The 27,565-nt window shown below is 38.5% G+C and overlaps 1 protein-coding gene across 2 annotated transcripts in view; it reads left to right on the top strand.

Annotated features, from left to right (window-relative positions):
• The first annotated feature begins 294 nt into the window (after window positions 1–294).
• LOC131041262 (phosphoinositide phospholipase C 2) overlaps window positions 295–27,565 on the top strand; it is a 137,993-nt gene continuing 110,722 nt past the window's right edge. The window contains exon 1 of one of the 2 annotated variants that reach the window (XM_057974289.2): window positions 295–792. In XM_057974289.2, coding sequence (XP_057830272.2) covers window positions 436–792 — 357 coding nt within the window. In that variant the 5' untranslated portion in view covers window positions 295–435. Of the gene's footprint in view, window positions 793–1,092; window positions 1,157–27,565 lie in introns of those variants that run through there. The other variant, XM_057974297.2, reaches the window with a different exon arrangement.

The following is a 27,565-nucleotide window of genomic DNA, read 5'->3' as shown; positions in this document are numbered from 1 at the left end:
CCCATTTTTCCATAAGATGTAGTTCAAAGAATCCATTTTCCATGAATATGAGAGGTCCACTTAATATTTTTTTTATATTTCGATAGTATAAACATATATTAAAGATCATAACTTTCCCAAAAGATAACCCAGCCCAATTCTATTCCAACTTAAAAAAACAGATTCAAACAAATTCCCATGAAGTCATATCCATATAAATATATCATTGACACACCCTTTTCACACAAATGGGCCCCAAAACCAAGTGGCAATTTAGCTTATTCCCTAAAATTATAGGCACTTAGAAAACATAAGGAATAAGGGCGCTGGTGAGTAAGGTATGATAATAGTCCATTTCCCAAGTTTCGAATCTTCCATTGCCATTTCCCCTACTCCGCTCAATATAACTTATTTATGGGGGGGAAATGCAGCGGTAACGCCACCCTGCAGAGATAAATGTGCTTCCGAATGGCGGAGGGCAAATTGGCGAGGGCCAAAGCCAAGAAGCACGATAAGCTGCGCTACAAGATGCTCTGCTGCTTCACTCGCCACTTTACTAGCGGCCCTCGTGAGCCTCCCCAGGATGTGCGCACCCTTTATGAGAGTTACTGTGGCCAGGGAGGCTCCATGACCCCAGAGGTGTTGCAGAGGTTTCTCAACGATTATGGCGCTGTTGAAAAAGATGCACAGCGGGTGATGGAGATGCTTCGGGAGCGGGGGCAGCTCACCTTTTACCACCACCACCACCTGCCCCTGGATGCATTCTTTGGGTACCTCTTTAGTGATGATCTCAATCCACCTGTTGATAAGAAGGTAAGGTTTTCCTGGTTTTCTGTTTTGCTTTCTGCACATTAATTAGGTATACACGTGGGTTACCCATTTCACTGTTCAATTTCATGGTCTCTCTGCTTTCATTTCTTGTACGAAATGCCTGTCAACCTAATGGGGCGTGGGATTTTCTTTTTGTTATTTAGCATCTTGTTAACAAAAGTAGTCGCTTGGGAAAACGATTTGAAAGTTCAGAGAGGTATAAATTCCAACTGCTATGGTATTGGGTACCAGACGGCTAACAAAGTGAAAAAAAGTGGATCTTTAAGTTGGAAAAAGTGTAGAATAGATAACACATCCATTAATTCAGGCGGTTTAAGTTGATCTCAATCCACCTGTTGATAAGAAGGTAAGGTTTTCCTGCTTTTCTGTTTTGCTTTCTGCACGTTAATTATACTTGTGGGGTACCCATTTCACTGTTCAATTTCGTGGTCTCTCTGCTTACATTTCTTGTACGAAATGCCTGTCAACCTAATGGGGGCGTGGGATTTTCTTTTTAGTATTTGGCATCTTGTCAATAAAAGTATGTAGCGGCTTGGGAAAACGATTTGAAAGTTCAGAGAGGTACAAATTCCAACTGCTGTGGAATTGGGTACCGGACGGCTAATAAAGTTAAAAAAAACAGTGGATCTTTAAGTTGGTTTTAGTTGACAGGTCATTAATTTGTAATCATTCTTCAGTCACTTCTGTCTGAGAAGACTGTCCCATCAGGATACGTACTCGGGCTAGCCAATAAATACCACCCCAAAACACGATGGCAATGGCTATGCAGCGGACAAAATGGCCCGCGCATGCCATGCCTTCTCCATGGATGCCCCCCATGTCCTGACCGCACGGCACTGCACCGCCTTCTGTCCTCCTGCGCAAACGTCAATCAAACCGTACACGTCCACCACCATCAATCCATCAGCTCGATAAGTTAAAAATTTAATTTTTTTATTTTTATTTATTTTAATATAATTGTATTATAATATATAATTATGTGATTTTAACATATATGTAAATTTTAATAATATTATTTTTTAACTTTTTAAAATACATTAGGTAAATAACAGTTTAATTTTTTAATTATATATATATATTTTTTAATAATAAATTTAATTTAAAAATAAAAGTAAAAAAGTTGTAACTAAGTAAAAATATGTGTAGCTAATATAAAAATTTAACACATATATTAAAAAAATTATTAACATAACTTAAAAATAAAAGTATAATATAATTAAAAAGAAGCTTTAAAAAATATAAAAAATATGTGTAACTTGGTTAAATATTTTTAACTAACTTAGTTACTTAGTTCCTTTTATTTTTAGTTTAGTAAATTTTTGATATTTCTTAACTTAAATATGTGTAACTTAGTTACTTAAATATTTTTAACTAAGTAACTTAGTTACTTTTAGTTTATTTTTTAATTTTTTTTAAACTTAAATATGTGTAACTAATCATTAATTTTAACTTACATATGTTAAAATCGCTTAAGTAGTTATATATTATGGATGTTAAAATTAATGATTAGTTACACATATTTAAGTTAAAAAAAATTAAAAAATAAACTAAAAGTAACTAAGTTACTTAGTTAAAAATATTTAAGTAACTAAGTTACACATATTTAAGTTAAGAAATATCAAAAATTTACTAAACTAAAAATAAAAGGAACTAAGTAACTAAGTTAGTTAAAAATATTTAACCAAGTTACACATATTTTTTATATTTTTTAAAGCTTCTTTTTAATTATATTATACTTTTATTTTTAAGTTATATTAATTATTTTTTTAATATATGTGTTAAATTTTTATATTAGCTACACATATTTTTACTTAATTACAACTTTTTTACTTTTATTTTTAAATTAAATTTATTATTAAAAAAAGAAATATATAATTAAAAAATTAAACTGTTATTTACCTAATGTATTTTAAATAGTTTAAAAATAATATTATTAAAATTTACATATATGTTAAAATCACATAATTATATATTATAATACAATTATATTAAAATAAATAAAAATAAAAAAATTAAATATATAACTTATCGAGCTGATGGATTGATGGTGGTGGACGTGTACGGTTTGATTGGACAGTGATTGGCCGTTCCCGACGTTTGCGGACAGTGATTGGCCATTCCCGACGTTTGCGCAGGAGGACGGAAGGTGGTGCAGTACCGTGCGGTCAGGACATGGGGGGCATCCATGGAGAAGGCATGGCATGCGCGGGCCATTTTGTCCGCTGCATAGCCATTGCCAAACACGATATCAATATTTGATTGAAGAAAAATATATTGATAGTAACAAGCGATTTAAGTACTAATATTCATAAAATAGTATGTCAAAATGCTATTTTTGTCTATGCAGCATACCAGATGTATTTTTGGTCGTATTTATTTATAAATTAAAAATTAAAATAAATGATTTTATATTTTAAGTTAATTAATAATCATGGTCAAAGGTGCATCTTGTATGCTGCATAGACATTGCTGTATATTATAATACTTCGCCCACTTTTTCCACTACAAAATCTCACTTTAATTTTTTAATTTGTTTTTATGAAATAATAGTAATTTTTAATCGTATTTAAAATAAAATAATATGTATTTTTTAAAATAGGGGTAAATATTTTTATTTCGGAACTATCAAACAAGGGACCTCATCCTTGACATAAAGACTCAACAATAACATTTGAATGAGATTTGAACCTTGGTGGCAAGATCCACAACAACCTAATTTAACCACACTATGTTAATATAGACTATAATAGATTGAAGAATATAATATTGTTTATAAATATATAATATTTATGATTTTATATATTTTTTTATTGTAAATGGCTAGTAAGTTAAGTGGATTTGATTTTGGGGAAAATCTAATGGTTAAGCGAATTTGACCATAGTATTGGATAGGTGACTTTCATATGACTTTTTGATGCTTTACAGTCTCACCTGCTAAGTAGATCAATTACCCATGCTCATGAGAGATGGGTTTGTGTGAACCACTAATTGTGAATTATGGATAATAAATTTGACTAAAAAAACACACTATGAATATTAATGAAACAATATAATTTGATACATTACAATAAATACCTCCCACTTGTTATTTTAATTATGTTAACTAATATTTTTAAAAAATTATAAAAATAATTACATTTTATATCATTTTAATAGGACATACATTTGTTTTAATTATTTGTTAGAGAGTATTTGTATACCTTTGCCTGTTCTCATTTAGTTTTAGGCCCATTTTGAGATAATGGTTTAATATTGATAAATAAGTAGCAATCTTTTGCAAAGTTGGACTCGTTCCCTTATACCATTATTCATCCTCATTTAGAAATTCTCCCAAACATGGTCTCATCTTATTCATGTATCTACAACATTTTCACATTACATGAATATAAGGTCAATTGTATCAAGATGCACTATGAAGTATATGGCTTCAACAAATCTAACATTTGTTCCCAGTGTCATGTTTAAAAAAAATATTTATCTATTAAATGCCACTATTTCTATTTAAACTCTCACAAAATATCTTTCTTACACCTTTCAATCTTGCATCCAATAACTACTTGATTCATTGATTCTCTAGAAAAATAATTTAGACTAAATATACTTGTGTGTGATTGATACAACCCAATAAATGTCATTCTCACCTCAAAATGCAATTTTGACCACCACCTCATTGGTATTAATTGGACACTATGTGCCTTTTTGTAATGCCTCTTTTTTGAACTTAAATCCAAATGCCTTGTTTTCTTTGCAAGAACCATGTGTATGGTTTGTGAGCATGGTGGATTAAGTGTAGAAATTTGGTGCAATAAATGTATTCTTTAGCATAATTAGTACAATCACATTATATTATAAAATAAATAAATATCAATTATAAAATAAACTAAAACAAAATAATATTATAATGTAAAATAATATTAAATAGAATGATTAAATAATATTATAATTAAATAAATAATATTATAATGTAAAATAATATTAAATAGAATGATTAAATAATATTATAATTTAATATATATATATATATATTTTGGTAGGTAGTAGGCCGAAGCCGTAATATTTTGAATTATTATTATTATTATGTTTGATTAGATTGACCCGAGACCTTCCCCATTTTTATGGAAGGCCAAGAGTCACAGCTTAGAATTCCACTTAGATGTCCCTATTGGGAATTGAACTTGGGTCTCCACAGTGAGAACCCAATGTTTTAACTAGTTAAGCTCAACCCCTTGGACATAATTAAATAAATATTATTATAATCAATCAAGGGGCATTTAAAAAGGTATGCCTTTTTGATGGAAGGGCTATTTAAGAGGCCAAATAGGGAGGAGGCATCATCGATCAACCATTCTAATTCTTGATTTGTACTTTGTTAGAGCATTTAAATTTAGTTCATTATCTTGAGGAAGAAAATCCTCTAGGTCTAGAATTGGAGGACAAAAGCTGACAAATCCTTGGAGTGATATTGGGCAAAATATTTGAAATCTTAGATTTATATTAAACTTACACCAGTGTTGAAGGGGCATTGAGACTACTAGAGTAATTCTACATTCTTTTGGGGTAGAAATGTATCAAGTTTGTGGCTACGATTTGCATATAAGGAGTTTTGTAATAATTAAATAACATTTTCCATATAAATCACTTGCATTAAAGCATGATGATGGTTTTTTTATGATTATTTGTTGCTATTGATATATTGCATTTAATAAGTGTTGCAGTAAAAAGGTTTCATACAACTAATCACTAGGTTTGACATATATAAATTAAATTGTTATTTTTAGGGTAGTTTTGCTAATGGGGCATAATTCAGATATACACTGGATCCATACGTTATATGCAACTTTTGTATTGCCACCATAACAACAATTTGAGTTTGGATTATGGTGTGTAGCCCTTTAAAATCACTATCACAACCAAGACTTTGATCATTGTGCAATTTCATTATTGGTCCTGATGTGACCTAATCACACATCACCCCATCCTAGATAGGGACCCCCCCTACCTGCTAGGCCCTTTTGGTCGTTTGGTTTTTGTTTTTTGGGGTCTTTTGGTGGCAGTCTCGTCAGTCTCTCTGCTTTGCAAGTGTTCGGGGGTGAAATTGATTAAGTTCGCTTTTCGTTTAGTGAATTTGATGAAGTCTAGGGCTTGGTTTTGTCAATTTCAGTGTTTCTGCCTTTAGTCCTAGATTTTATTGGAGTTGAGAAATACAAACTCACAGTAGCCTGAAGTTCTTTTGCAAGCCGAATAACCTGTTACAAGGAGAAGCAAGGAAGCAATAATCTGAAGAACACACAAAACACAGGAAAAATATTCTCAAAAGATGAGAGCTCCAATTCACCAAAAATGTATTGTGAAAAGATAATACAATGAAAAGAAAAATTAACCTCTAATAGGTCAATAAACCCTAAAAAGGGAAAACCCTAGGCTTGCACATAATAATTAATAAAATAATTAATTAATATGCACCTAATGTTAGCTTAAGTGTAAAAAGATAATTGAGAACTTAAAGAATTAAACAAATATTGTTTAATTAATCAAGTAAAGACTCAATTACTCTAACACCCCCCCTTAAGCTAGACTTAGGGAGAAGCTAAAACCTAGAACAACTACTGAAAGCATGAAAGATGGGTCTCGGCAACAAGGCCTGATCAGGTACCCAAATACAAAGAAATCTCTATGAAATGGAGACAAAGGAGAAAACCCAGTGGGAAAAAACTCCTCTCCAAAAAGAGATAAAAGAACATGCTGAAAGAAGGAAGGAAGGCCTCATAAAGACCCCCCAAGGACAACTTCTTTCACCCCAAGCATAGAACTCAACTGAAGATAGCGTGGCGATGCAAAAGGTTTCGTGAAGATGTCTACAACCTACTCGGAAGTGGGAATGTACTCCAGAATGAGAACACCACCCTGAATCAACTGACGGATGAAATGCATGTGAAGCTCAATGTGCTTCATCCGCTGATGCTCTATCGGGTTGCGGGAAATATGAATAGCACTCTGATTGTCACACCAAAGAACAGTGGGACTATCAGGAGGAAAACCAAACTCAATCATCAACTGTCGAAGCCATAAGATCTCCTGACTAGTGAGCACAGCAGCGCGGTACTCAGCCTCTGTAGACGATAATGCATGAGTAGTCCGCTTCTTGCAAGACCATGTGATAGGACCAGAGCCAAGACAGAAAACAAAGCCAGAAGTAGACTTCCGATCAATGACATCACCAGCCCAATCTGAGTTAGTGTAGCCAACAATGTGAGGTTCCTTTGATGTGTAGTGAATGCCATGAGAACTAGTGCCCTGAATGTACCTCAAAATATGTTTGGCAGCTTGCCAATGACTCTCATGAGGATTATGGGAGAATCGAGAGACAAGACCAACCGCAAAGGAAATATCAGGACGGGTGTGAGTCAGGTACAAACTGCCAACCAACTGCCTGTAAAGTGTAGAATCTACTGAAGGAGTGGGACAAGCAGTAATCAAAACAACCCCTGACTAAAATGGAGTGGGAGCAGGCTTGCAATCAAGCATGCCAAAGCGCTGAAGCATGTCAAGAGCATACTTCTGCTGGTGGAGAGAGATCCCATCAGAAGACTGAATCACCTGAAGACCAAGGAAATAGTGCAAAAGACCGAGATCTATCATCTCAAATTGGTCCATCAAGGTACCTTGAATATGCTGAATCATAGAGGATGAGCTTCCTGTGATGAGAAGATCATCAACATATAGCACAAGAATTAGGATGTCACCCTCAAGAAGCTGAATGTATTTTGTGTGATCAGAATGACTGCGGGAGAACCCAGTGGAGAGCAAGAAAAAGTCCATCTTCTCATACCAAGCCCGAGGGGCTTGTTTGAGACCATACAATGAACGCCGAAGTCTGCAAACCAAAGAACTGTTCTGCACAAATCCCTGAGGCTGCTCCATGTAGATTTCCTCCTGTAGATCTCCATGCAAGAAGGCACTCTTTACATCCATCTAAAAAACAGGCCAACTCCGAGAAGCTACAAGAGATAGTACAAAGCGAATGGAGTTCATCTTGGCGACAGGGGCAAATGTCTCGGAGTAATCAATACCCTCAACCTGTGAAAAACCCTTCGCAACAAGACGTGCTTTGTACTTATCAATGGAACCATCAACAGCATACTTGGTGCGATACAACCAGTGACCCCTAACCATCTTTCTGCCCTTAGGAAGAGGACAAAGATCCCAAGTATGATTCCTCATCAAAGAAGAATACTCTTCCTCCATAGCACAATCCCACTCAGGGTGACCTGTCGCCTCTGAAAACTTCTGAGGATCATCTGAAATAGCATGACTCAAAAGACTAGAACCCATAGTATGAGAACGAGTGCGACGAGTATCTGAAGGATCACCAACCATAGGACCTGCCGCCTCAACAGTAAGGCGAGCCCACTTGGGCATCTGAGGTGGAGCGGGTGGAGGTGGGGATGGTGGATCATTAGCACCATCATCAGAATCATCCTCAAAAAGATCCTGAAGGGGTGCAGTGGTCGGAGGAGGCAGAGGAGTAGACACTGGAGTCGGGGTATCCATTGTGGGAAGGCGCTCATCAAACTGAACATCCTGTCGAAACAGGACCTCTCTGGAATCAGGATCAAACAACCTGTACGCCTTAACATCCTCACAGTAGCCAACCAAAATGAGTGGTCGGCTCTTCCGCTCCATGGCTTGCCTTTGAGCATCAGGAATAAAAGCCCATGCCTCACTGCCAAACACTCTGAAAAAGGAAACATCAGGCTTGTCATGAGACCAAGCCTCTTCAGGAGTCATATGTCGAATAACCTTGTGAGGCATCCAATTCTAAATATAGTTGGCACAATTGACTGCCTCAGCCCAAAAAGACGAATCCATGGACCTGGACTGAATCATACAATTAGCCATCTCCCGTAAAGTTCTATTCTTGCATTCAGCGACACCATTCTGCTGAGGGGTGTAGGTAACAGTAAACTGATGCTGCAAACCATGCTCAGTGCAAAAATCTCTGAAAGCCTGATTCACATACTCCCCCCCATTATCTGTACGTATCCGCCGAATAGAACAACCAGACTGCTTCTCTACATATGTCTTGAAGATTTGAAATGAATCAAAGACATCAGACTTGTACTTAAGAAAGTACACCCAAGTGCGTCTGGAGAAGTCATCAATAAAAGTGAGTACATACTTGGCCCCAAAAAAAGGAGTGGGAAATGACATAAGATCACTGTGAATCAACTCCAAGGGTGCCAAAGCACGAGAGGCTCTTCCCTTCGAAAATGGATCTTTGTGATGCTTGCCAAGAACACAGCCATGACAAACACCATCAGTGCAGGAAATTTGTGGGAGCCCAAGAACAAGTGCCTGTGTACTCATCTGCTGAAGATATCTGTAATTGACATGGCCCAATCGCTCATGCCAAAGCTTAGTCACTGAATCTGCATGTGCTATGAGAGATGAACCTGTACTCGAAGAGGGCTCAAATTCATCAAATCTGTAGAGACAAGATGCAGAATCCACACCACCAGTAGCCACAACCAAATCAGGGTCATGGAGGTCCCGAATAACCACATCATGTGGTGAGAACTCAACTGTCTTACCAGAGCCAGAGTGGCAAATCTGATAAATGGACAGGAGGTTCGTCGAGATGTCAGGGACAACCAGAACATCCTGTAGAGTACCCCCATCCAAAGAGACAGAACCTGAACCCAGGACGGAAAGTTGAACTGAGTCACCCACTGCAATTTGTGAAATACCACAAGAGGCAAGAGAAGTAACCAACTGCTGAGTGTGTGTCATATGGTGAAAAGCACCAGAATCTAGAATCCATGTGGACCCATAGGTCGAAGCTCGAGCAGTGAGAGCACGACCTTTCCCTTTGGAAGGAGAAGACACCTGAGGTGAGAAAATGTGATGCTGTTGCATGGCTTCCTCTAAAGCCTCTAACCGTTTCCAACACCTGGAAACTGGATGGCCGTCCTTGCCACACAAACTGCAAGTGTCTCCTGATTTCTTCTTAGTCTTGGAGGAAGACTCACCAGATTGTGAAGATTTTCCTTGTTTGGGAGGAAATGGTTTTGAATCAGACTTAGGAGCAGGCTTGGAGGAATTCTCACTACCTGCAGAAGGCTTCTTTGGCTTCGGTTTCTGCTTTTGTTTCTCCTTCTCCTTAGAGGACTGAGCAACCAATGCTTTGTTCTTGGAGCCTGAGAGCGTATCCAGCTGAGAAAGATGAGACTGCTCACGAGACAATCGCTCACAAAAGACATCAAAGGTAGGCATGTTGAAACGAGAACCCAAGCCATCCATGGTGGAGTAGAAAGCAGAGGCAAAAAACTGAAAGTGACCTCGAAGCTTCGAAAGAATCAAATGAATGCACTCTGTATCTGTCTTGTTCTTTCCACATCCCTGAAGAACAGATCTAGTAGTCTTGAATTTGTTCAAAAAATCCTCTAGTGGGAAAGGAATCAGGTGACAAAGAAATCAACTCTGCCTCAATCTGTAATGCCTGAATCTCATTGACCCTCTCGAAAAGAGAATCAAACTTCAACCACATATCCCGAGGAGTAAGCAACTCATCAAGGTGAAACAGAAGACTGCCGGAGACATGCAAAGAGAGCAAACCCATGGCCTCATCCAACTTGTTCATATGCATAAGAATCTCATAAGGACGCTGCAGTATTGGCTGAACCTCATCCAAAGAAGCCCACAACCCTCGTGCCCTGAGAAGCCTCGTGATGCGGGGCTTCCAGGTGTGATAGTTGTGTGAAGTCAACAATTTAACTGAAGGATCTGCCATGAGAACAAAAAAAAAACTCTGCACCTGCACCTACTTGTTGCTTTTTTTTTTTATTATGTGATCTTTCATAATAGACAAAAGATGCAGAAGGGTTTGTTTGTTTTGAAAGTTTAGGTGTTCTTGATTTCTGATATAAATGACAGAAAGCGAGAAAAAAACACCCCCCCACAATAGAGAAACCCAAACCCTAGTACATAGTAATGAGAAGGATGTAGTGCATAAGCAAAAAAACTTCAAACTGATATTTCATGTACCTGATGAATATTCTGAGAAAAAAAATCACAAATATGAATAGAGCATGCTGAGAGATTTCCAACGCCTATTCGTTTTCGAAAAATTGAGTCCGTTTGCCCATTCTACGGCCTTGGAAGTGTAAAAAAGAAGCCCAACTTTGACTGGTAAAAAGTACAGTCAAACAATAGATTCAGGAAAAAAATCCACCACCATGAGGTCCGGCTCGGAATCACCTTTCCGACGCCTATTCATTCGCCAAAATCCGACTTCGGATGCTCAAGATAGAGCCAAAAAACCAATCCCTCCTCAAAAAGGTTGAAGGGTGGAGCTCTAGTGAAGAAGCTTGGCTCCAGTGGTGCAGCCGGGCGGAGCAACCAAGCGGAGTGGCCGGGTGGAGCGGCCGGGCGGAGCAGGGGCTGAGCGGGTGGCGGTGGCGCTGAGTGGGTGGCGGTGGCGACGCTTGAGCGGGGATGCTGTCGGTGACGAGGGGTGAAGATACCGGCGGGGGCCGCAGACGGGAGTCGGCAGCGGGGGCGGAGGGGCTGCCGACGGGGGCCGGAGGGGCCAGCGGGGCTTGACGGACAGGGCCATAGGTGCCGTACGGCGGCTTGCGGTACCTTCGGGCAACCACAACCCCCAAAAAAACAAAATTTTTGTAAAATTTTTCCTTTGCCCCTTTTGATAGGGTTTTGATTTTTTTTTGACTTTTGAATAATTTTTTTTGAAAAACGTCATGATCTGGCCTGCATGTCGTAAAAAGACACAAATTTTCTTTTTTTTTGAAAATTTTTCTCGATTTGCGTGCCAGGGCCGTACGGCCTGGTTGGGAGAAAAAAAATCACCCAGATGCTTAAGAGTAAAAAATGGACAAATTTTATATGACTATAGGGGTTTTTGGGCCTTCTGAGCACGATGGTGAGGTCCGTTTAGGCCCAAAGTGCTAAAAAAAACCCTTAATCCTAAGCACACAAAAAAAATCCCTGAAACCCCAGATCTGCTTCCAATGCAAAATTCTCAAAAACAGGAACAGATAGCTGCAGATCTGAGCTCTGATACCATATTGGAGTTGAGAAATACAACCCCACAGTAGCCTGAAGATCTTCTGCAAGCCGAATAACCTGTTACAAGGAGAAGCAAGGAAGCAATAATCTGAAGAACACACAAAACACAGGAAAAATATTCTCAAAAGATGAGAGCTCCAATTCACCAAAAATGTATTGTGAAAAGATAATACAATGAAAAGAAAAATTAACCTCTAATAGATCAATAAACCCTAAAAAGGGAAAACCCTAGGCTTGCACATAATAATTAATAAAATAATTAATTAATATGCACCTAATGTTAGCTTAAGTGTAAAAAGATAATTGGGAACTTAAAAAATTAAACAAATATTGTTTAATTAATCAAGTAAAGACCCAATTACTCTAACAGATTTGAGGGGTTTCTGTTAAGGTTTTCGAAAAACTAAACATGCAATTGGAATCAGGACCCTCCAAGGAACCTCCCAATAAAATTTGAGCCAAAATGAAGCTTAGAAAGTTCCTATTTTTTAGGGATTTTACAGAGTCTCGGAATGTCGTCATGTCGCCAAACATCAAACTTGCTATTTTTAGTAATTTCTATTTTTAGTAAGTTTCTATTTATAATAAGTCATTCTGTGTCTTGTTTTAGGGTCTAACGCTGACATTTTTAAAGTTTCTATTTTTGGAAAGTTTGTTCTGGCAAGGACCATTCAGGCAAGGTGATGAAGATCAAGCATTTGTGACTACTTCTAATTTCGGAAAGTCAAGAAGCAGACAGAGAGAGTCAAAATCGGCTAAGTGTTGGAAGCCCATTCCTGGAGTGGAAAGCTCAGAAATCCACCTAAGTTTGGAAGAAGCAAATAAAGGATGGAATTCCCTCTTCAAGTCAAAATCCGCCCCAAGCCAAGGACAAGTGCCAAAATGAAGCTTGCATGGAGAGATGGAAAATTGCAAGAATCCATGCCCAGGGTGAAATAGCGCCATGAAATGGAATTGGGTGCTAAATTTAGGTTGCCTTGGAATTCACAAAAACATCAAAATTCCTCCTCTAAGGCAAATTTCCGCCCAAACACTCAGGAGGGTGCCAAAATTGAGGTGTCATGGAAGAAGGATAAAAATGTTGAATTCCTCCTCCACGGTGAAAATCTGCCCAAGCACTCAGGATGGCGCCAAAGTCAGCAAGTCATGAAGAATTCAAAATATAATGAAATTCCCTCTCCAGTGCAAAATTATGCCCTAGGAAGTCAAAGGGCGCCAAAACTACTTTGTCATGGAATTCATAAAAGGGGTCAAAATTCCTTCCTCCTAGCAAAATGTCGCCCTACTCCCCATGAAGGCGCCAAAGTCGAGGTCATGGAGGAATGCAAAATTATTGAATTCCTTGGCCAGTGCAAAAATCCGCCCCAAGGGAGGGTGCTAAAGTTGATATGCCTTGGAGATTGCTCAAACTCATGAATTCCTTCTCCATGGAGAATTTGCGCCCAAGGGTTCATTAAGGCGCCAAAACACCCAAGGCGTGGAAGATGGAGAAAATTCAAGATTCCAGGGAATGGAGGGATCAATGCCTTGGTTAATGAAAGGGATATCAGAATGGTTAAGGCATGGAAATGATGAATTCCACCATGCAAAGCGAATTCCATGCTCAGGATTGAAAACTGAAGAAATTAGTCTAAGGCATGAAAGTCCAAGGGTCAAGGAGGAATGAAAAGCAAAAATCCCCTCGGGAAAATTTTTAGACACTGAATCTTATCAAAATCTGGTAATTTTTTATGGATTTGGGATCGTGAGGATTTTCTTTATCTAATGGAACCAACTCCTAAATTTTAGGAAGATGTTGAAGAAGCATGGAAAATTCCCTCTGAAGCAGGAAAAGTCAAGCTAGGATGGGGAATCAAGTGAATCTTGAAAAATCTTTCAATTTCCCTTTGAAAGTTGAAAGAATGGAAAGTCATTGAGTTGGCAAAGAGAATATTCTAAGTATGATGCATAACTTAGTGCATTAAGTGAAACTTCTAAATTAGAACTCACTTACAAGGGAAGTTTCTTTTGCATGGCACAGTGATTGGGAAAGTATGACGCATAATAAATTCAGTTGCCAAATTAATGCCTCCTAACTTAGCAGTATGATTTGAAGAATTCTATATAAGCATGGAGAGGCATTTCATTTCTCACGTGCAGTATTTGAGAAAGAAGAATTGGAGTGAAGAAAGGTCATACTTAGTCTTTTTTTATCATTTCCAAAGTGTTTTTCAGGATGGTGGAATCAAGACTACCCTCACCAGGAAAGCATTGATCAAGGCGGAGATGAAAGGTTTCCTTCCTAGTTCCCAGATGAATTCTAGATGGAAGGAAATCAGTGATACAAATTTGGGCACATTCAATCTGGCTACGTTCAAGATCAAAATGTTTGAGACAACAAGGCATAGTCCATCACCAATAGCTGTCAAGTTTGTCAAGAGCAGAATTGTTGCAGCAGCTAGTTTTCCTCCTGCTATTCAGTGTCCAGATTTGATTCTGGAGTGTGCAAAACATTATAATCCAGAGTGGAAGACAATTTCAACGTCACATGGCAGGCTGTTGGCAACATTGACTCCGGAGTCAATTGGTGAAGCTTTCGGAATTCCTTCACACCATTCCATGACATACAGGACTAGCAATGGAGCTAAAGCAGTATATGAAGCAGGTTCTGCCAGGTGTGTTGACTTGATCAATAAACAGTGGTTGCTGAAGCCTAGGCTACACGCCTCCAAAATGCCAAAGACTCTCACTATCTTTGAGTTCAAACAGGAATATGTGGTTCTGATAAAGATGTTGAGTAGAGTAATGGGATGTTCACATTCTTTGAACTTTGAAACATGGATGTTCTTCTATATAGGCGAGATCATGAATGAAAATGGGCTAGTTGACTGGGTCAGATTGATTAGTCATTACCTGCACGAACAACTGAAGAACTTAAAAGAAAGAAAGTCCCAGTCCTTCTCCATGAGCTCCTATGTAATCTACATGCTTGCGCGAAGGGGAGGATTTGATGGTCTACCAGCCAGCGGAATCATGGATTGCGGACCAACGCAACTGAAAGTGCATGAGTGTTATCCCTAGCTGCATCTTCACAATGTTAGTTCTTATAGGATGGCAAATGATACCTTCACTATGTACTTGACGCGGCTTATGTAGAAACAATTGCACTGAAGAGTGTCGCCACAAGCGAAGGCCTTGGTCCAGAAGTATGGAGCCACGTTCTTACAGTTTCCTAAATTCACCTACATCAAGACGCAAGGATTTTCATTCTAGTCATACAAGTTGCCGAGGTATCCATTAGACAAGTTCATACTCCTGGAACTCATGAGGCAGTTAACAACCTATGATTAATTACAGAAGAAGAAAAAGAAGCAGTCTATTGAATTCCCAGTTGTCCTAGGTGACTTCGTGTAAATGTGCCCAGGTTTGGAAGTAGCTGAGAGTGCAGCAGAGGAGTTGGCATTCTATCGCCTGCCATTTTATACATCCAGGGCCCAGTATGATCCTTACCACCAAATCAGGAAGGTTGCTAGCATGAAGTTCATACACAAATTTCACTAAAAAGATTATTGGGCAGGTGCTGAGAATGACCTTGAAGTCCGGAGGAAAATGTATTCCAAACTGCCCCTTGACACCATCAGGATAAGTGAAATTTACCAGGTGCCGGATCGGGTGAAAGAGGTTTTAGATTTAGTGCAACCTGAATTTGAGAAAGTGAAAGATTAGCCCATTTAGTTGCCAGACTGGTCGTAGCCGGAAATTGATGATTTAAATGTCCTGGCTAGACTGGTGCTGAAATTCACTAAGCATTGGGTTGATCGGCAGATAAGGAAGTTGGCATAAGGAAATATTCATTTGACATATCAGCTAATGGGAAGTCTAGATTCCCATAGTGAAGCAACAAAAGGATCTTCACTGACCCAGGCAGAAGGAGAAGTTCGGATTGATAAAGGGAAAAGTGACCCGAAGAGACCAACAAGGAAGAAAGATATCCAGCAGGAAGTTCCACAAGAAGTTCAACAAGAGATGCCATAGGAAGAACCTTTGCAAAAGAGAGCAAGGGTAGAAAGGGTGCAGTCACTGATAGGTTCTTCCAATGTACATGAGGTAGAGATGTTTGTACATCTAGCAGGTCCACCTCCAAAAAATACTCCAGCATTAGATATACTCAGTGTTAACGCTTCGCACGGACCCAATCAACCAAGAGGTCAAAGACAAGAAAGTTCTCCACACCAGGAAGAGACTCGTCAGGATAGCTTCGTGGAAATTATCCTTTGCGAAATGGAAGAAGAATCACAGGAGCAGGAGCACATGGAAGTCCATGGTCACTCCATTCCCGCTCCAGATAAGTTGATAGGAAGGTTGAGGAAGGAACCAGAAAAAGAAATTGATCTAGCTCGGGAATTAGAAGAATTGTTGAAAGGGATGGATCAGCCAGCAGAAAGGAAGGCTCCCCGGAAATTTTCTAAGGTTGTAAGGGATGAGTCTGGATCCCGGACCCTGCACATTGCTGAGCCTGCAGTGGATAAGGACAGGAACGAAATCAGGCAGGAGGATTATGTTATCAGATAGGTTGATCTTGGCTCTGCTTCCACGGGACAAGTAATTGGAGACTTTGAAGAATCTTCCTTGGCCATGAAGGAAAAGATGCTGAAATCAAAGGCGAAGTGTACGAGGCTGAGGGAAGAAAATAGAGCTCTATGCGAGTACATCAGAAGTTTTAAAAGGCCACTCAAGGAGGCGAGTCCTTCATTCATTCCTCCTTTTTCCCTTCCTAAGGAAGTTGTTGATGATGCGGAAGTAATTAGAGCAATGGTACAAAATTCCAGGGAATGGATAGAAGATGTTTACACTGAAGCAGGAAAATTCATCGAAGACTTGGCTCAGCTTCATTCAAAGTTCATAGCTGTCCTGAGCAGATTGGAGACAACGGAAGGATTGTGGGAAGATGTGCACGTATACCAGGACTTAACCATTCTGCGACTCAGGGCTCTAATAAAGATTCCAAGGCAAATTCTAATTGATGGGAAAGTAATTTAGGAGAACGAGGTTTATGACTTTCCCCAGTGGTTCTGCACCATTTGCGCAGGAAAGAACACTTTTGATAAATTCAGCGTGGAGTCCTTAACTTTGAAGGACTCGATCAGAGGGGTGCAGGAGGAAATCATCAATGCAATTGAGGCACTGTTCGAAGGAAACTCAATGATAGTGGAATAACAGTGAACTCCTTGAAATCTCAGTTGCACGAGTTCTTCGTAGGTTCATTCCCTAAGGGACATTTTGCAAATGTTTCTTCATTTTCTAGTATAATGAAGAAGACACAGGAAATCATGATGGAATGGGAAAGCTTCTTTTCCAAGAGCGAGGAAGAAATTGCCTTGATGGAATTCGATATCGAAAATGTGCCAAGTGTCTCCATTAGAGAGCTGGAAGCCGTCGTCAGCAAATTCGTTGCATATGCCATAAATGAACGTGATAATGGTTGTCCATTCTTGGACGAGAATCTTTTGGCTGAATAATGGCGACATATTCATTGTTGGAATATTTTTGACTTTGTGGTAGTCCGGTCAATGCATGTTGAATGCATGAGGAATCTTCTTGCATGCAATCGCCTTATTAATGATTCTCTGACGGATTCTCTGCGCATGTCACCATCGCATGAGGAATGATGGGCATTTATTTCTTGCATGGGAATGCTTATTGTATTTTGGGCATATTTGATGTAATGGGGTGATTTAATGCACTAATGGGCGCCATTTTTGGGCTTTTAGAATAATTGTATATGGGCTTTGTGGGGTATTTATTGCTGATTCCCACCTTGTTGCACCTTGAGTGGGGAATCTTCTTGGGTGAAACCCTAATTAGGGTTTTGCATGTAGTCAATGCCAGGAGCCTATTTAAAAGGGTGACCCCCCTCATTCGAGAGGAGGGGAGATTATTGTTTGAGATTGTTGCTAAGGATTGTTGAAGTAGCCAACTTAATACATTGTTCGACTTTGATGGTGAGTTCTTGTTCTATTTTAGCAATCTGCATGGTCTTGCTCTCTTCATGGATTAGATTTACTTTCATGTTGGTAGAAGAGCTAGATTTGATAGGATTACTTGTTGCAAAGTCCGAGCTCATACTTTTGGTGTGCAGCTGATTGTTGCATACCATGCAAAGTTAGTTTGAGCCCCTTGTTATGTGTGTACGCTTAATTTCGATTATTAGTGAAGATTGTTCGATTCGATGGTCCACATTGGTGATCTGAAAAACCTCTACACACCCTTTGAAGATTGCATCGCCTTCACGTAGTTGTGCTCTGCTGGCGAAGCGAAACATGGTTTGATTTTGCACAAGTGATCCCGTCTCTTGTTCTTAGGATTAGATTAGACTCAACATAGTTCTCTCTATTCTCATTTACTTTCAACATATTTCAAAAATCCAAAATCCAAAAATAGGGCTTTCATTGCAAATCATTCACATAGAAATCCTTGAGCTTGCATAAGTTTGTTATCCTCTTCAAATGAATATGTAAGGCCCCTTGGGTTAACAACAAACCCATCAATCAGTTGAGTCACGTCCACGCATTGAAGGAACTTTGGAGTTAGCCGTTTGAACTTTTGTGCAATCTTAGCATACAAACTAATTTTCATCAAGAGAGAATAAGGTGACCGTTGGTAACTTTATTCTGTGTTCGACGTAGTCATAGAAAACATGTCAATAGGTCCAAGTTTGCGCTTCCAATTAAGGCAAGGGTTACAATTGATATTTATATTCACCACCTCCCTTGCACTTCCAATTGTGGGAGTTATAATTCAAATTTGCATTTCATAATTTGTTTAAAAATATAAACAATTCGAAGGTTTCATGGTGGACCTAATAATTGTCTCATTATATTCCTAAAAGATTTTCAGTGACTTTATGACAGATTTATTTAAGAATCCAGTAATTCAGAGACATACATTCAACCCCAATACAGCTGTGTAATCAGTGATATTGTGCTGATAATTATATGTAAATCAAATAATGTAAAATATTGGGTAAATCTACAATAGTGAGTCCCAAACGTGGGACATTACATTTTTGAACTCGAATGGAGGTGAAAAGTTGAAAACACCTTTGTTCGAAGGTATATCAAAAAGTACCTTCGTTCATAGTTTTTTTTTTTTTTGGTGGAAATGGCATATCTTTAAAAAAAGGTCTTTGAATATCTTTGAATGAAGGTGTCTTCGTTTGAATGAAGGCCCTTGTAATGCCCCTTTTTTGGGATGATATGGTTTATGTTTAGATTGGCCTATTATCGACCCTTGTAGGCTAAGACCGACGGTCAGAGGGTCCCAGTTGGCAGTGCAGGAGGCTTATTCCCATTCCCGAGGTCAGAAGTGTTTAGGATTGCTCTCCGTTTGGTTTAGTTTGACACACTTAATAGTTATAGTAAGTCAGTGGTTGTTTGAGAGGGACCCTTACTATTTTTAGTAAGGCAGTTGGATGCGTAGTGGATGCAGTGGTTGACTCCCTGGTTTAGACGAAATCGAGAAATAATGAGTATTTATGGAGTTATGTTATTTTAATTATTAATAAAGTACAACTTTATTAATAATTAATCATTAAAGGCATTTTATAAAATATTTATTTGCACTTTAAGTTGAGGGATCAATTTATCATTAAAAGGGAGCCATGTTATTTAATTATTGAGGCACCAAGACCAAGGAGAATATTAATTATTAATAAAGAGCAAATTTGGTGATGTTATTAAATAATTAAAAAGGTGCTTTTTAGAGGGAAATCAACCCTTTCATGAGAAATATACAAAGTGCTAAGAGAAGATCGAATTGATTATTATTGAGCATTTGTTTGATAAATTATGTTCTATGAGGAGAAGACAAGGGTTTTCTGCCTTCATCAGCCATTGGGAACGAAATCTCTCATTGGTTTGCAATCTTGAGGCTGTGAAATATCAGTTGAATCATTGCTTGATTGTGGACTTCATCCAAAGGTTCAATCTATGCATTAAGGAGGGTCTTATTCAGTATTTGAGTAGATTATCGCAGGGGTTTTATTTGCAGCCTTTGAAGAAGGCGGCTTTGAGATTGAGGGGGACGAATCTTCAAGTGCCAAGTTGGTTCGATTTCCATATTTATTGCTTGCAAAATTCAGAGTTGCATAAAGGCTGGGTGCACCTTTGTGGTGGTGCGATTTTGACTAGTAAGGTAAGAAAAAAATCCATTCATGCCTTGGTGGTGATCGCTGGGCAGAAAGGAGGCTAGGTGCATCAAGTTACGGGGCAATTATGAAGTCTATATGAAGAAATCGATCAAGTACATGCTGCTACTATTTCATCAACAGGTTCTTTGATGTATTTTGCATTATTATATCCATTTGCATATGGTGCTGCTGTAGATGCACATTTTATATCAGACTTTGTAATGGCATTTGAATTGTAGCATAACAACTTGTACTTGGTTTAGCATATAAATGAAGGTGATACAAGGTTGCATGCCATTTATTTGTCAAAATGCTTAATTGCTGTAAGTGACTAATTGGCATAAAGATTTGCATTTGGGAATTGAAAGAATCATGCTAAGTGTTTGCATTAATACATAGTTGTTGTATTAATGCATGCGGCCTTGACTGTTCCTCGGTATTCAACTTCGGTCAAGGAAAGAGCCATGGCCTATTGCTTCTTGCTGCTCCAAGTGACGACACCAGTACCCAAACTGAATACGTACCCAGAAGTGGATTTTCTGTCATCCACTGATCTTGCCCAATCTGAGTCAGTATAACCAATCAACTTTGGATCGTTGCACATGCTATACAAAATACCATAGTCAAAAGTGCTTTTCACATATCGCAGTACTCGCTTCGCTGCAACCCAATGATCATCTTTTGGAGCTGTCATGAAGCGAGAGATGTTTTTGACAACAAAACAGATGTCAGGTTTAGTGGCAGCGAGGTAGATGAGGCTGCCTACTAGCTGTCTGAATTTTGTTTCATCTACTGCAGGTGTATCAGACTTGGCTGATAGCTTCAGCCCTTTTTCCATAGGTGTGGAAGCAGGTTTACAATCCTGCATTCAAAACTTATCCAGCAAACTGTGGGCATACTTGGACTATGAAATAAAGATACTGTCATTAGTTTGCCACACTTTGACACCTAAGCAATAATGGAGAAGCCCCAAATCTGTCATTTCAAAAGCTTGGCACAAGTCCTGTTTGATTGCAACAATCAAATGTGCTGAATTTCCAGTAATGTTCAAGTCATCCATGCAGACAACAAGAAAAAGGATCTCATCACCAGAATGTTTGACGTACAGATTAGTGTGAGAGGGACTGCGTTGAAAACCATGTTCACCCAAATACTGATCAATCTTAAAGTACCAAGCCCGAGGGGCTTGCTTCAGGCCATAGAGGGCTTTTACCAATCTACAAACCCGATGTTCCTTACCAGGAACCTTGAAGCCAGAGGGTTGAGTCATATAAACTTCTTCCTGCAACTCACCGTTGAGGAATGCACTCTTAACATCTATTTGGTGAAGTTTCCATCCAAACTGAGTTGCAATGGCGAGAAGAAGACGAATGGTACTCATCTTAGCAGTAGGAGCAAAAGTCTCCTCGTAGTCAATGCCCTCCCGCTGTGTAAAACCTCGAGCAACCAATCTGGCCTTGTACTTATCCAAAGTACCATCTGCATGATACTTGACTTTTTAAACCCATTTACAGTTGATATGTTTCTTCCCAGGAGGCAAATCAGAAAGAACCCAAGTGTTATTCTTAAGAAGACTATGGTATTCGGTCTCCAAACCCTTTTCCCACTTAGGAATGCCTTTAGCCTCATAATATGTCTGGGGCTCATGGATGCTGTGAATGTTGGCCATAAGTGCAAAGTTTACTGTATTCTGTTGCTTTCTCTTTCTGCGAGCGGATCTGCCCTCAATAAGCTCATCATCATGAAGATCTCCGATAGTCTTGGCCCACCACTTAGGCCTGAGGGTAGAAGTACCAACATCTGGCAGTGGAGGAACAACATCCCTTGGAGTTTCTGGAACAAAGTCATCTGGATGCGAATCCTGTGGAAAATCAGGTGGTGCTTGATCGACAGATTCCTCATCTTTAGATTCAGAATGCTCTGAAGCCCTCCCATCATGGGAACCAAGAGGAAGACAAACACCAACATCAAGAGTCTTCATAGATTGAGTCGCAGGACTAGGAGTAGTAGAAGGTATAAATGGACCAGTAGTCTCATCAACCACAACATCACGACTGAAAATGAGACGATCTGTCTCTACATCAATCAACCTGTAGGCCTTGTGGTTGTCGCTGTAACCAGTAAACATAAGTGTTTGGCTCTTTGAATCCAACTTAGCACGCTTAGCGTTTAGAATCCATACATGAGCCGTAGAACCGAAGACTTTCAAATGGCCCACTTTAGGCTTGCGTCTTGACCAGGCTTCTTCAGGACTCATCTTCTTGACGACATGTTTAGGTGACCAATTCAGAAGGTAGACTATAGTGTAAACTGCTTTAGCCCAGTATTTCTTAGGAACATTTCTATGTTCTATCATAGAATGAGCCATTTCAGTAATGGTGCGATTCCTACATTCAACTACATTATTCTGCTGAGGGGTGTATGGTGTGGTGAGTTGGCGTTTAATGCTATGTGTAGCACAAAATGTAGAGAAGTCATTGGAACAAACCCCCCCCCCCCCCGCCCCCAATTATCTGACCTTAGAGTGACAATCTGAGAACCAAATTCTTTCTCAACTAAGGCCTTAAACTGCTGAAATGTATTGAACACATCTGATTTATTTTTCAGAAAATACACCCACATTTTATGACTGAAACTGTCAACAAATGACAAGAAGTACTTGCAACCAGTAACAGATGGAGTGTTCATTGGCCCACATACATCAACATGAACCAATTGAGGAACCTTGGAGGCTCACCAAGAATCACCATCCGAGAATGGTGTGCCGTGCTGCTTCCCAGCTTGACAAGCTCCACAAACTCCATGATTTTGAGGTTGGATCTCAGGTAGACCAGTAACCAAACCCTCCCGATATAACTGAGAGAGATAGTGCACGTTTAAGTGCCCTTAATGCTGATGCCAAAGTGTTCTGATGGATGTACTCCTAGCAACCAAAACATGCTCTTGAGAATCACCGGAATCAACAAGTCTATACAAACCATGATCTTCAAGTCCCATAGTGATTGTAGTACGAGTCTCCCTATCAACGATGCTGCAGATGGACGAACTGAAGACAACATCTAATTGAGGAGAATGCCTCATGATCTGAATGAGGAAGAGTAGATTATGTTCCATGCTTGGAACATAGTAGACATCAAGAAAAATTAAATTTCTACCTCCTGAGTGAATCTGGACAGTGCCCTTACCAGCAACTATGTACTCTTCTCCTCCTCCGAAGATTACTGAATCCGAAAATGGTTCAAATTTCGTGAACCAATCCCGATAATGAGTAAAATGCCACGAAGCTCCTGAATCAATATACCAGGCAGAAGAGTGTACTGGATCTGCTGTTCTCTTGGCCATAAAAGCATAGAAAGTAGATTCTTTCTGCTCTGAGTGTTTGGCGACATTTGCTTTCTATTGAGTGTAACATGGTAAATTTTTTAAAAGAGATCAATTCAAATAATCTAACCGTTGCAAATATAGCCGTTAACATAAACATAGCAAGAAGGATTTTTTTTTTTTTAATATATTCAAAACAGGAACATCAATAACGATAACTGAAAGATTAAGTACATTGAACTAAAAATTAAGCATACATGTAAGATTTAAGAAATAAATAACTTGCATGGAATTAAAGAGAGATAGAGTTTAGGGAGTACTTTTCAACTGATGCTAAATTCTGAACTTCAAACTCTGTCATGATACTGGTGAGGAGGGAAAGTATCATTAGGGCACTTTTCCGCCCAACCACGGACTATCTAGTCCTCCGTGCCATATCCTTCTGGATTGGCTTGGCCCTTTGCAGGGAGGTAAAGGAAAAAGGAGAACTCAATGCCATCTGAGACTTGGTGTTAGGACCTACACTCTTAGTCGGTCATACACTAAGGTTAACTCCCTACTAGTATGACGCTCTGACTAGGGTTGTATCTGGTGCTAAAAATCAGATGAGTGCATGCATTATGCAGCACCACCTTGGCCAAGGTTTTACATTGTAAGCACGAATTAACGCGCTGTCAACGATCTCACCCTTCTTGGCAATAAGTCTAGGTTTTAGGAGTTCAACTGAACTCAAAAGGGGAACTAAGGTCCAACTTTTGTGTTAGCGTTCAATGGATACGGTTTTAGTATTCTAAGTGTTATCATTAATTTCTTCCTCATTCTAAGTACAATGTTTTTAAAAAAAAAAATGTATCAACTGAATCCCTAGCTTGGGAAGTTAGGGGGCATAAGAGCCGCCAATTGTACGTACAATTCCTAAGTATGTAATATAATTTGCCGGACATGTCTCTGTTGTCCGAGCCTCTTGAGAATGAACTCCCAATAGTGATGCTAACTACATCATGTACAATAGTGCTCTTCTACCCACTGCCTTCCTAGGCTAGGGTATAGGTTAGTTTAATAACCAAGAGGGTAATCTCAATAAAAATTAATTTATCTAAGAGCTGCCTTGTCATCTCAGTCTAAGAAAGTTCTGAAATCTAGGATAAGAGGTCAAAAATCTTCATTTAGTTGTCTCGGAAATGAAAACCCTTCCCTGGCATGGTACAAGTCTGCATCACTATGCTGGAATATGTCTACCAGTGCATGCTAAGATATGCATACACGGACACATGAGTACAATTACCATTGTGTATACGTCAAATATTATCAGTTATAATCTCACTGGTACATACTTGCCGGTATATGCCCAAGTACGTGTACTTATGTGCACCTGTACCCACACCTTCACATGTACAATGAGTATTCACGGTGTCTAAGGTTTACGACTTAATTTATTTAGGACAAACTTAACAATAGCCTTAACCTTTGAATCACAATAACTTAAATATCATGAAGGGCAGAGATTCTGTGTATAAGATTTATTCTAGTCTGTAGTTAATCGCAGAATGCATGTGAATCTACCTCAACGGGTTAGTTCCAGTTATACTAACGAGGCTGCTAAAGAATTAACTTCATTGTTTAGAAAGATGACAGCAGTATTATCATAATAGAGACGTCTTGCCTTTTCAAAATAAATTGCCCTCACAAGGTTATACTTCTATATATATATATATTTACATATAAGTTACACTTCATAGTTATACAGGTAAGAAGCAATGACATTAACTCATACCATCCTTAATATTCCAACAGTGAACAATCTGTTTTAAATGTAAAATACTGCAGAATATAGATATGTATATTTTTTTACACAAGTTTATCCCTCATCAACAGAGGTATAAGTTCTTAAGTTCTCTCTCTCTTTTTAAACAAGTTTGAAAGGAATTAAATAGTAATTTCCAGATCTGCAGGCATCTTTACATACATATTTGTATATATATACCTATATATATACAAATATATATGTATACATACCTTGTTTCATATTTCATTTACAACTACCCAAAACCTTACACAAATTTAATGGTATTTCATCTTGCTGGTTATTTTTTGCTCTAGCAGAAAACAACAACGTATGTATTCATAATAATAATGTAGAAGGGTTTAAATCCCCACATGAAATCCAAGTAGTTCAGTAAACTACAAGCATTTATATATATAACAGAGATATTCCTGCATTTTCCTTTTATAATTTTGAAGTTTAAGATTAATGGGAGAAATAAGAACAAATTCGCAAGGTTTGGGAAGTGGTATCATGACCGGATATCTTAGAAGAAATCTTTCTCCAAGTCGTCTCTATTGAAACCCTTATTTCCTTAAATGCAGACCAGTGATGGAGATTCTCTAGCAAATATATAGAATATAGCAGCCAGGAGACAAGAAAATGTCGAGCAAGCCCCTTTCTCTGCCGTCAAGGTTGAATAAATATGAGAGAGAAAAATAGAATGAATGCCCTTCCTTTCTTTTTGCTTATGTATTTCGCCCAAAGCGTTATCCTCATTGTTACGCCCTAATACCAGGCAGAATTCTCAGACCGCCCAAGGAGTCATGTTAATCCCATGCTCCATTCTCACGCCTTCCGCATTTCTTGCTTCTAGCAGAGCTTCCCCGTGAAAATATCTTTCCATCCTTCTTCTAAGAAATGAAAGCATAATTAAATATATTTGCTGCTTTTCCTTTTCTTATCAAATGATATCGATATGTATTAGGAAGTAATGAAAAAGCATAAAACTCATTTTTCTTTTTAGTTGCTTACTCTATTCTTAACAAATCTCCTAATACCTGATAATTCCAAAAGGCAAGATAGAGCGATGAAAAAAAGGTTTAATTAAAAACTATATCCCTCACAATTTTGCCATAATATATTTAAGTCAGCACTTAGCAACTTAAGGAGGGACAAACTTCATATCTCCCTTTCACATAACCCTCACTTGATTATAGAGATGCCAATATATAGTTGGCAAATGATAATTTATTTAATTAAAAATAAACATTGCCATACAAATTATAAATTAATTAAATATACATATCTATTTATATTTATATATATGCAACCTATACTCCCTAAAAATACCTGACTGTGGTAGTACGTATACGACCATGTATATGTACTCCCGTACCCAGGTACTCATATAGGATATATATGTAACATATATATATATATATATATATATATATAAAAGTAACATTAGTCCCAACCAACTTGATTAATAAATAATGAAATAATTAATTAATATTAATAATTAATAAATAATGAAATAATTAATTAATATTAATAATTAATAATTATCTCGAGAAGCGACAAACCCTAGGGTTATAAACCCTAAATTCTCTGCACTGACCTACCAGGTTACCTAGCACACTGGCTAACAAGGTCTAACAAGATCAACATAGGTTTACCTGGCTTAGGTTAGGGTTTTCAAACGACATTGATTCCTTTCCTTCCTTTCACCTCCGGACCTGATGATACTTTCCCTCCTTTCGTGGAGGACGATGGTCTCTTGCACACACTTGGCCCACGGAAATCGGTTAGATCCAATCTTGTCTAGTTCTGACAATTAATAATTCATGACAAAAGTGAAACATGATATCATATTGTTAACTGCAATTTCATCAATTTAATCAATCGAAGTACATCAAATCATCATAGAAAGCATAATTATCATCATTCACATATGCATAATTATTTGAACAAATTCATCATTTAAAGCATAAAACTAGGCACATTATACATCATGCAAGTATATCAAAAATGCACTAGGGTTAACATGTATCAGGGTGTAAATATTGCACAAAATCAACTAGGGCACAAGTGGGATGTAACATTGAGACCCTCCCTGCTTCTTCTGTTCAGAAGCCAAATGAATTCGACACTCGACCTTCATGTGACCAAACTTATGACAATAATTGCATTGAACGTTGTTCTTCTTCTTCTTGCTGTCTTGAGAGGAACCAGAGCCTTTCAGCTGAGAAGATTGAGCCTTCCCTTTGTTCTTCGCAGAAGATTTGGCAGAGAACGCTTGCTCGATGGAGGTGGAACTGGTACTGCTTTTAAACTGCTGTCGCCATTGATCTTGCTGTAAAAACTTGTTACAAAGATTGGAAAACTTCAAATCGACGTCAATGGAAGTGATATTGAGT

This window comes from Cryptomeria japonica, chromosome 11 (genome assembly GCF_030272615.1).
Source record: "Cryptomeria japonica chromosome 11, Sugi_1.0, whole genome shotgun sequence".
In the NCBI taxonomy this organism is placed as follows: Eukaryota; Viridiplantae; Streptophyta; class Pinopsida; order Cupressales; family Cupressaceae; genus Cryptomeria; species Cryptomeria japonica.
Note: the sequence above shows the minus strand (reverse complement) of the source record. Positions and strands in the feature narration are given on the sequence as shown.